The sequence below is a fragment of the Lissotriton vulgaris genome, chromosome 1_2 (assembly GCF_964263255.1).
Source record: "Lissotriton vulgaris chromosome 1_2, aLisVul1.2, whole genome shotgun sequence".
Lineage (NCBI taxonomy): Eukaryota > Metazoa > Chordata > Amphibia > Caudata > Salamandridae > Lissotriton > Lissotriton vulgaris.
In genome coordinates, this window is record NC_141686.1 from 314,137,063 (window position 1) to 314,149,107 (window position 12,045).

General features: G+C 50.5%; 1 protein-coding gene across 2 annotated transcripts in view; it reads right to left on the minus strand.

Annotated features, from left to right (window-relative positions):
• CNOT12 (CCR4-NOT transcription complex subunit 12) overlaps positions 1–12,045 on the minus strand; it is a 381,414-nt gene that overhangs the window by 172,747 nt on the left and 196,622 nt on the right. For both annotated transcript variants that reach the window (XR_015307571.1, XM_086953347.1), the window contains exon 4: positions 3,175–3,226. Coding sequence is in view for 1 of the 2 variants with exons in the window: in XM_086953347.1 (XP_086809473.1) it covers positions 3,175–3,226 (52 nt within the window). In the remaining variant the exon portion in view is untranslated. The remainder of the gene's footprint in view (positions 1–3,174; positions 3,227–12,045) is intronic.

Below are 12,045 nucleotides of genomic sequence, written 5' to 3' on the forward strand. Positions count from 1 at the left end.
CCAGGAGGATGTAGTCTGGTGAGGCTAGGGCTTGCAGGCTGATGAGGTTGGCGATGGTTTTGCTGAATTGTGCGCGTGGGCCCGGGGGTCTGTAGATGAGTGTTCCTCTGAGGGTGGTCTGGGGGTTGGTGTAGATCTGGAAGTGTAGGTGTTCGGTGGAGGGGATGGTGTCTTCGGTGTTGGTCGCGACGCTGATAGTGTTCCTGTATATGATGTCGATCCCTCCTCCTGGTTTGTTGGTGCGGTCCCTCCATGTGATTTTGTAGCCGTCCGGGATGGCTATGGCGATGTCGGGGGCTGAGGAGGCATTCATCCAGGTTTCCGTGAGGAAGGCGACGTCTGGTGCTGTTGTGTCAAGGAGGTCCCACAGGTTGATGGCGTGCTTGTGTATGGAGTGGGTGTTGAGGGGGATGCACTTGAGGTGGTTGTTGCTGCTGGATTTGGCGGGCGTGGAGCGGTTTTGGAGGCAGGTGAATTTGCAGGCTTGACAGGTGAAGGGTCCGTGGGTGCGCTAGGGGTTGGCTTGATAGCAGACGGACGGTCGCCCGGTGTTGAGTGCGTTGAGGGTGGCGTTGTATTATCTCAGTCAGTTGGTCTGGGTCCGACGAGGTCCAGGGTTTCTGGCGCTGGGCGCGGTCCGGGCGTAGACGGGCTTGCCTTTGGCACGCAACCAGCGTGCCCGCTGCGCTTGACCGCAGCGCGTTCGTGCGGTCTCCGCCATAAATGGCAAAGTGGGAGGGAGGAGCAGCTGGGGAGCGGGGCAGCGAATAGGAAGGGGGGAGAGGGTACAGAATAGAAAAGGGGCGGGCCGCAGAGGAGCAGCGGTGGGGAGCGAGGGGGTTGCACAGAGCGGGAGAGACGGTCGCGTAAAAGAGCGGCGAGGAAGCAAAAATACAATTACAATACCAAAGGCACAATTACAGTCACAGGGCAAAGATTACAAAAATCACAGAATACTCAGCAACAGGGTCAGAGGTGAACTCACGGCAGCAGCGGTGAGAACCTGGGCAAACTCACGGGGAGCCGTGCGGTGCGTGGAGCGACCGGCCCTGTGAACAGGGTCAGAGGTCAAAAGGTACTCTCTCATCTGTCAAAATGTAATTCACATGGTACTTTTTTTTTACAGGAAACTCATTGCAATGATGTTGAATCGCTTAAATTAAAACAGCAATAGGTGGGCCAGGTTGCTTATTCGTTACATGCACAGATTATATCGACTCATTGCGACACTGTTGGACAATGGGTACTAGTTAATGTTATAGTTCATAACAAACAGATTTCTTTATTAAATCCCTATGGTCCTGTCAAGCCTGATCCTGATTTTTGGCATAACATTAAAATAAAATTGGCTTCCATAGATAATCCCAACATGGTTGTAGCAGGAGATTTTAACCCCTTCAGCGCTGCGCGAATTCCGCTGCAGTGCTGAAGGTTCTAAAGAACCAAGGGAACCATGGCGGAACGGTTCTGTCATAAGCACAGGTCAACCGACGCTTATGACGGAACCGTTCCGTCATGAGCATGGAAGGGGTTAATCAATGGTTAGCCCCTTTTACCGATAGGAAATGTAAATGCAAATTTATCCTGATAAATCCTGTAAAGTATTTCAATTGGCCATTGCCACTCGTCCATTATTTTATATCTGGATAACTTGTAACCCTGCTACTTGTGTCTAACGTACATCATACCATGTCCAGAATTGATAACATTTTAGTTATTAAGTCCTTACTTCCTTCTATTCAATCCTCAGCAATTGGCTCCATTTTTATTTCCTGGAGGCTCTTTCTCCCTCCAGGATATTCTCTGACCCAATATCACCAGGCTCTCTTGGATCTTCTCAACCACAGGTTGACACTCAGGCTAGAATGTCTCCACAGACTGACAAGACCGTCTTTCCACAAACATCTTGCCTATCCTGCTTGTTTCTTCCCTCACAGTGTTTCAAAGCCTTGCTTAAGGTTTCTGAAGCGACACCTTATCCGTGCTTGAAGAGGAGAGCAACTGTGAGACTGCCCTGCCTTCTCACTGCGGAGCTTGGCGGAGAGCCTTCTAGGGCACGGCTCCTCCTCAGAGGGTAGGGATGTGAGAGACTGACATGCCGTGCCAGGCCACTGGTAGATAGGTTTAGGAGAGTATGTCCACTATTTGTTAGCTATTTGCCCTGAATGTAGGATCCCAATTAAGTGCCCTGGGATAACATTTAGGCATCAGTGAGAGGGGAGGGGGAGACTGCCCTGGCAGGCCTGAGTGACAGTATGGGGAAGGAATACCAGGTAAAGGAGTTAAATACCAAGAGTTTAACCCCTGGCTGGCTCTTCCACTGAAGGCAGAACAACCAGGGTGATTTCCTCAAGGAGACACTCCTGCAGAGGGTCACCCCACCTCAACTCCAGTGGGGCTTGGAAGCCTTGTACCAGAAAGCACAGGGTTTTCCTAAGCCGCTGGCAGGAGCCCGTCCCACTGCCTTTCAACAGTTAGAAGTGCCCAGGACCTTAGGCTGCTGGCATAGATGAGGAGGAATCTGGAAAAAGAAGAGCTCATGGGCACCATGCTTGCACCACCACATGAGTCGCAACATCAAGAGTAGGGTAGGGTACCTGTGACTGTCATGTGTGGGGCCTAACTGGGATCCGACTCCCAAAGGGTTGGCAGAGGCCACCATCCAAATTATATGTTCCTTCTGCAGTTCATTTAAACCAGGTCCTATGCCGTACCCGCCTTAGGAGGATGTAGTTTGAAATATCACTGCACCTAGATCAAGTCCCCATCATGCTAGTGCAGCTCACACACATCAGCTATAGCAGAATATACCCACTCACAATATAAATACAAATTACAATTGTAAATCAGGGCTACAGGCCCAGTCTCTTTCTACGTGGGCCATGGGTGGGTTTCTGACTGGCCCTTGAGTTTCTGTAAATAAACACCCCTGCAGTCTTCTGTCACCTTTGAGTGGCTTTAGGAAAACCCCTCCTAGTGTGTAACCTTTCTTCTTCCCTCCTTTACTTCTAATCCCACAACTATCTCCTAGTTGTACTTCATGGTGTCTAATGGGAGGTGGCGCTGGGCTTCCGGGAAGGACAGAGGATGGCACACTGCTCTCAACAATCACAGAATGACTCTCAGCTCTGGCACACTCTGACTTTGGACCAACACAGGCCTCAAGGTACTCACCCTGGGTGCAGGGTCTGCTTTCATTTCCTGGCTCTGGGCCGATGGGAAGGTGCTGATCAGGGAGACAAAAAATACAGCAGTCAGCATTCAGTATGGTAAGAGTACTCCATAGGTACATAGCTGAAACACAACACAGGAGGTATATGGGTACAGAGCTGAAACACAACACAGGAGGTATATGGGTACAGAGCTGAAACACAACACAGGAGGTATATGGGTACAGAGCGGAAACACAACACAGGAGGTATATGGTACAGAGCCGAAACACAACAGAGGAGGCACATATGTACAGAGCTGAAACACAGGAGGGTACATGGGCACAGAGCTGAAACACAACAGAGAAGGTATATGGGTACATAGCTGAAACACAACAGAGAAAGTATATGGGCACAGAGCTGAAACACAACAGAGGAGGCACATTGGCACGGAGCTGAAACACAACACAGGAAGTCCGTGGGCACATAGCTGGAAAAACACAGGAGGCAAATTGGCACAGAGCTGAAACACAACACTGACATGACCTGTCGGCAGAAATCTGATGCACAATACAAAGTAGACACATGGGCAAAGAGATATTCATGCCAGAGGAGGCACATTGGCTCAGAGATAAGCTTGCCGAAGGAGGCACATGGGCATGGATATAGCCACGTCAGAGGAGGCACATGGACCCTGAGATTACCATGTCAGAGGAGGCACATGGACACTGAGATAGCATGTCAGAAGAGGCACATGGGCACAGAGATAATCATGTCGGAGAAGGCACATGGACACTGAGATAGCCATGTCAGAGGAGGCACATGGGCTCGGAGATAACCATGTCAGAGGAGGCACATGGGCGCAGAGATAGCCATGTCACAGGAGGCACGTGGGCTCCGAGATAGCCATGTCAGAGGAGGCACATGCCCAGACGTGGGTCCCTTGCTCACTAGAGTCAAGCTATCCTGGCTGATGAGGGCTGATAGCCAGTAACCGGTCCTAGGATGCTTGATTCCGGTCCAGGAAAGACATGGCTTGGCAGTTCGGGCTGGACTGTTCCCATGAGGCACAAGGTCAAGACTGATTTGCTGTTCACCCTATGTGGGAAGGGTATGTCCAGACGTGGGTCTTGTGCTCATCAAGCCACTGGAGTCAAGCTATCCTGGCTGAAGACGGCTAATAGCCAGAAACCGGTCCTAGGATGCTGGATTACGGTCCAGGGAAGACATGGCTAGGCAGTTCGGGCTGGACTGTTCCCATGAGGCACAGGGTTAAGACTGATTTGCATATAGCCATGTCTGGGGTGGTGTGGTGAGCAAAATAACGATGGATTAAACCCAGATCTGAGACTGGGGGTGAATGTTTTGCCCATAAGCAACATTCCATCCTCATCTTGTGTGTTTTGCTGTTCACCCTATGTAGGAAGGGTATGCCCAGACGTGGGTACCGTGCTCACTACGCCACGCCACTGGAGTCAAGCTATCCTGGCTGATGACGGCTGATAGGCAGAAACCGGTCCTAGGATGCTTGATTCCGGTCCAGGGAAGACATGGCTTGGCATTTCGGGCTGGACTGTTCCAATGAGGCACAGGGTCAAGACTGATTTGCATATGGCTAAGTCTGAACTGGGGTGGAGTGGTGAGCAAAATAACGATAGATTAAACCCATATCTGTGACTGGGGGTGAATGTTTTGCCATTGTGCAACATTCCGTCCATCATCTTGTGTGTTTTGCTGTTCACCCTATGTGGGAAGGGTATGCCCAGACGTGGGACCCGTGCTCACTACGCCACGCCACGCCACTGGGGTCAAGCTATCCTGGCTGATGACGGCTGATAGGCAGAAACCGGTCCTAGGATGCTTGATTCCGGTCCAGGGAAGACATGGCTTGGCATTTCGGGCTGGACTGTTCCAATGAGGCACAGGGTCAAGACTGATTTGCATATGGCTAAGTCTGACCTGGGGTGGTGTGGTGAGCAAAATAACGATAGATTAAACCCATATCTGTGACTGGGGGTGGATGTTTTGCCATTGTGCAACATTCCGTCCATCATCTTGTGTGTTTTGCTGTTCATCCTATGTGGGAAGGGTATGCCCAGACGGGGGTCCCGTGCTCACTACGCCACTGGAGTCAAGCTATCCCGGTTGATGGCGGCTGATAGTCAGAAACCAGTCCTAGGATGCTTGATTCCGGTCCAGGGAAGATATGGCTTGGCAGTTCGGGCTGGACTGTTCCCATCCTGTCCTGCACAGAAGCGGTCGCTCCCCTCACCTCCTCCACACCTGGTATCGTAGCGCTTGACTCTGCCACTGCGCTTTCAACCGCTAGCAACAGCTATTCTTTCGCGCACTTCTGGGCATTGTATTGCTTGTGAAATATTTATTTGCTGAGTGCGTCTCGACTGCTTGTTTGTCGAATAGTTATTGCAGAGTGCATTTGGGAGTGCTTTTGGTCTCGATTGCTGCCAAATATCGTAGCGCTTTGACTGTGTGCTTTCAACCGCGAGCCACTGCTGCAGAAACTTTAATCTCCCCCATAGCGCTCCATTGTTCCCACTGCCTGTGCCCCAATCTCGCCCTGCCTTGCAGCATTTGTTATTGTTGCTGCCATTTTGTTTGTTGTGCCGTCCCAGACCGTCCCTCCATCTCGCTCCTGCCTCCCAGCTGCCCCTCTCACGCTCCGCCCCCTCCACTCTCCATTTATGACAGATGGACCCACGCGCAGCGTCCACTCGCAGCGGTCGCGCCAAAGGTAAGCCCGTCCGCGCCTGGACCGCGCCCAGCGCCAGACCCCCTGGCCCCCGCAAACCGCACTCTGGCCGCATTAAGTATGACGCAGCCACCCTCCTAGCCTTTAACCCCGGACGCACACCCCAATGCTATGAAGCTGCCCCGGGACGTACCCACGGGCCCTTCGCCTGCCACTCCTGCAAATTTACCAGCGTCAAGACCCTTACCACAACCACTAACCCCAAACCCAGCTCCGACTCTAACCACCTGAAGTGCATCCTGCTGAACACCCGCTCGGTCCACAGACACGCCACCGAACTCTGGGATCTACTCGACGCTATATCACCAGACGTCGCCTTCCTCACTGAAACATGGATGAATGCATCATCAATATCCGACATCGCCATAGCCATCACGGACAATTACAAGATCATCCGAAAAGACCGCACCGTCCAAACAGGAGGAGGCATCGCCATCGTTCATAAAAACACCATCAAAATCACGACCAGCTCCGACGTTAACCTTACCACCGCCGAACACCTCCACTTCCAAGTCCACACTGACCCCAGAACCACACTCAGAGGCACCCTCATCTACAGGCCCCCAGGAACAAGTAGACAATTCAGCGAGGACATCACTGACTTCATCAGTCCACATGCCCTCGCCTCCGAGAACTGCATTCTACTAGGAGACCTCAACTTCCACCTGGAAAAGAAAAACGACAGCAACACCACCACCCTTCTGGACAACCTGGCCAATCTTGGACTCAAACAACTTGTTGACACCCCCACCCATGTAGCCGGACATACGCTAGACCCAATCTTCACTTCCAGCAAACACATCTCCTTCGATCGCACCACAGCTCTCCACTGGACGGACCACAGCTGTGTTCACTTCAGCTACAAAACCACCTCGACCCACAACCCCCCACAACCTATTCCCCGAAGAATATGGAACAAAATCACCACCGACCAACTCCTCACATCGCTCAACCAAAAACCACCCGCCTTCTCATCGGACCCAAACCAAGCTGCCATCAAATTCAAACAATGGATCACTCACAGCGCTGACGAATTAGCACCCTTGAAAAACCATCACACCAAACAAGACAGCAAAAAGGCCCCCTGGTTCAACGATGACCTTAAGAAATCCAAGAAACTATGCCGTACTCTCGAGAAAACATGGAGAAAAAACCCAACCGCCGACAACATGACCACCTTCAAGGCAGCCACCCGCAAACACCACCAGCTGATTCGATCCACCAAGAAATCAGCATTCAAGAATCGACTCGACAACAATGCCCATAACAGCAAGGAACTATTCAACGTCATCAAAGAATTTACCAACCCCACCGCAGCCTCAAAAGACATCACTCCCTCCCAAGACCTCTGCGATTCGTTATCCTCCTTCTTCCACAACAAAATTGCCGACATACATAACAGCTTCGAAAACAGTCCCAACGAACAATCCTCCCCACCCCCCTCAGAACCTATACCGCCCTCTAACAATCTCATCGCCTGGAACCCAATCACCACCGAAGACACCATCCGCCTAATGAATTCCATCCACTCTGGCTCGCCAACCGACCCATGCCCCCACCACATCTTCAACAAAGCAGTCTCCATCATCGCACCCCATCTCCGTGATGTTATCAACTGCTCCTTCAACTCTGCTACCTTCCCAGAAAGCTCCTGAAGAAACCCACAGCAGACCCCTCTGAACTCAAAAACTACCGCCCAATATCCCTCCTCCCTTTCCCGGCAAAAGTCATTGAGAAAGCCGTCAATAGCCAACTCGCCGCCTTCCTCGAATCCAACAACTCCCTCGATCCCTCACAGAACGGCTTTCGAGCCAAACACAGCACCGAAACCGCCCTCATCGCAGCCACAGACGACATCCGAACACTACTGGACAACGGAGAAACAGTGGCCCTCATTCTACACGACCTCTCCGCCGCCTTCGACACAGTCTGTCATAGCACCCTCATACAACGCCTCAACAACATCGGAATACAAGGAAAAGCATTGGACTGGATCGTCTCGTTCCTCGCCGGAAGAACCCAGAGAGTACGGCTTCCCCCATTCAAATCAGAGGCTACCGAAGTCATTTGCGGTGTACCACAAGGATCATCACTCAGTCCCACCCTCTTCACGTTTACATGAGTCCACTCGCATCCATCGCGCGTCAACTCAACCTTAACATCATCTCCTACGCTGACGACACCCAGCTGATCCTTTCCCTCACCAAAGACCCCAACTCCGCCAAAACCAATCTTCACGAAGGCATGAAAGAAGTAGCCGAATGGATGAAAAACAGCCGCCTAAAACTTAACTCAGACAAAACGGAGGTGCTCATCCTAGGATCATCCCCCTCTGCCTGGGACGACTCATAGTGGCCTTCGGCTCTGGGCACAGCACCCATACCCACAGATCACGCACGCAACCTGGGCTTCATCCTAGATTCCTCACTCTCGATGACCAGACAAGTCAACGCCGTCTCATCCTCCTGCTTCAACGTACTTCGTATGCTCAAAAAAATCTTCCGTTGGATCCCCTCCGAGACAAGAAAGACTGTCACCCACGCACTAGTCATGAGTCGACTGGACTACGGAAACACCCTCTACGCCGGAATTGCAGCCAAATTACAGAAAAAACTCCAACGCATCCAAAACGCATCAGCGAGACTCATTTTGGACATCCCTCGCCAAAATCACATTACCGGCCACCTGAAAGACCTCCACTGGCTCCCCGTCAACAAGAGAATAACATTCCGTCTCCTCACCCACGCACACAAGGCCCTCTACAAACTAGGGCCCGAATGCCTCAACACTCGACTATCCTTCTACACACCCACCCGCCAACTAAGATCCTCAAATCAAGGCCTCTCCGCAGTTCCGCGTATCCAAAGATCCACCATGGGAGGTAGATCCTTCTCCTACTTGGCGGCCAAGACCTGGAACTCACTCGCCACCCACCTCCGCCTTACACAGAACCACATCTCCTTCAGAAAAGAACTTAAAACCTGGCTATTCGATAAATAATGAAACCCACCCCCAAGCGCCTTGAGACCCTCTGGGTGAGTAGTGCGCTATACAAATTCTTGAACTTGAACTTGATGAAGCACAGGGTCAAGACTGATTTGCATTTGGCCATGTCTGAACTGGGGTGGCGTAGTGAGCAGAATAACGATGGATTAAACCCAGATCTGTGACTGGGATGAATGTTTTGCCATTGTGCAACATTCCGTCCATCATCTTATGTGTTTAGAGGAGGCACATGGGCTCGGAGATAGCTATGGCAGAGGAGGCACATGGGCACAGAGATAGCCATGTCAGGGGAGGCACATGGGCGCAGAGATAAGCATGTCAGAGGAGGCACATGGGCACGGATATAGCCATGTCAGAAGAGGCACATGGGTAAAAATTTTGCACACAAAAAGGGCACATGGGGCAGGAGTGAATACACAATAAGACAGAAAACAGGGTTTTTAGAAATTGGAAAGCAAGCTTGTGTATTTCTCCTTTTTGGGGTTTGCATATTTTGCATGTTTGCATTCAGGGCACAAGTCCTAAAAAAAGAAGTGGGGGGACGCTGACGTCACAACAGGAAGTGACGCCACGAAAGGTAGCTCCATTTGCTCCAGTTATCGGGCTACCGGTAGAATAAGTGGGGGGACGCCGTCTACTCACGTGGTACCCCGACTCGAGCCCGGTTTGTATTCCCTCTGTGGTTATGGTCTTTCATATAATTGTCACCATTAGTAGGCTGGGTCAAGCAGATAATGCCTTGTGGCAATTCTCAAACTGATAAATACCACACACAGGAGGCCCAGCGGCACGCTATGGATAAAGAGAGTTTGTGGACTCTATGGGGGCTCTACCATCGGGAATACAGACCCTTGGAGCTGCAGCCCTAGGAGAGCAGACTACAGAAACTCTATGGAGCCTGAACTAATGGGGAAGAAAAGGACAATGCGAATGATTCAATGAATGGGAAAACATTACAAAACGCTGCTTCAACAGGAAGCGACCCGGCACTAACCCCAGCAGCCGGCGAGCAGTTAGATTTCCCAAAAAAGTTTTTAGTCCTGATTTGAAAACCGGCCCTGAGTCGGTCTCTCTCAAAGCTTTCGGCAAAGAGTTCCAGAGTCTTGCAGCCAGAGAAGAGAAGGACCATCTTTGCTTGCGCGTCCTTGGGATACATCACATGCCTTAGCATCATGCGCTCTGAACCATCCGCAGCTTATTCAAGAGCTCTGCCGGAAGCCCTAAATAGGGTACATTTGCGAGGTAGCGTAACAAAACTTGAGGGAGCCCCCCTGCAAAGTACATCGAGGGACCACCCTCCGGACTGAGTCAGGAGTTATCATGGCAGGGTACTGTGCTGAGAGGGCCCCCTGGAGCTCAGGGCCCCCGCACCACGGGGGACTTTGTTAGGCAACTGTCGAGTGTGCCTGGGAAGAAGTTATAACATCGTTCTTTTTTAATTATTTGACCCATGTGAAACACGTGGCTGTGAAAACTTACTTGTGGATTAAAGAAAAGTTCTCAGATTTGATGGCTACACATCATATTGTTCTTCTCTTTCGAACAAAGAAGTGTCCATGCTTACTTACCCTGGAGAACGGACGAAACCGGAAGGCGGGAGCGGACATGTATGAAACGACGCACAAGTATAAAAAAAAGGAGGCTGGGGCAAGCAGTGCACTTGCATGAAGCTGAAGCTAGACGAATGCAATGCACATGTATGAAACTGACACTAGTTGCAAGAGACTCATGTACAAAACTGACGCTGGAAGCAAGAGACGTATGAAACTGACGCTGGAAGCAAGCGACGCACATGTATGACAAGAGACGTATGAAACTGAGGCTGGAAGCAAGAGACATATATGAAACTGAGGCTGTAAGCAAGCGACACACATGTATGAAACTGACACTGCAAGCAAGCAACGCACATGTATGAAACTGATGCTGGAAGCAAGAGACATGTATAAAACTGAGGCTGGAAGCAAGCGACGCACATGTATGACAAGAGACGTATGAAACTGAGGCTGGAAGCAAGAGACATGTATGAAACTGACGCTGGAAGCAAGCGACGCACATGTATGACAAGAGACATATGAAACTGAGGCTGTAAGCAAGCGACACACATGTATGAAACTGACACTGCAAGCAAGCAACGCACATGTATGAAACTGATGCTGGAAGCAAGAGACATGTATAAAACTGAGGCTGGAAGCAAGCGACGCACATGTATGACAAGAGACGTATGAAACTGAGGCTGGAAGCAAGAGACATGTATGAAACTGAGGCTGTAAGCAAGAGACATGTATGAAACTGAGGCTGGAATCAAGCAGCGCACATGTATGAAACTGACACTGGAAGCAAGCGACGCAGCACATGTATAAAACTGACGCTGGAAGCAAGCAACGCACACGTATGAAACTGACACTGGAAGCAAGCGACGCACATGTATGAAACTGACACTGGAAGCAAGCGACGCAGCACATGTATAAAACTGACGCTGGAAGCAAAAGACATGTAGAAAACTGAGGCTGGAAGCAAGCGACGCACATGTATGACAAGAGACGCATGAAACTGAGGCTGGAAGCAAGAGACATGTATGAAACTGAGGCTGGAAGCAAGAGACATGTATGAAACTGAGGCTGGAATCAAGCAACGCACATGTATGAAACTGACACTGGAAGCAAGCGACGCAGCACATGTATAAAACTGACGCTGGAAGCAAGAGACATGTATAAAACTGAGGCTGGAAGCAAGCAACATACATGTATGACAAGAGACGTATGAAACTGAGGCTGGAAGCAAGAGACATGTATGGATCTGAGGTGGGAAGCAAGAGACATGTATGAAACTGAGGCTGAAATCAAGCAACGCACATGTATGAAACTGACACTGGAAGCAAGCGACGCAGCACATGTATAAAACTGACAGTCGAAGCAAGCGACGCAGAGACTGACGGGACCTCATCATCACAACTCAGAGAGTTAACCTGGAGACTGTAAACTTCTAAGTTACTCACTGGGGAAGATTTTGACAATTTTTGTTACTAAAACAGACAGAAAAACACACAAGCCATGTAAATGCAAAGCACGGAAAAGAACAGCGACTAGTAAGGTGAAAGCAATACTCTAACAGAGAGAAGGG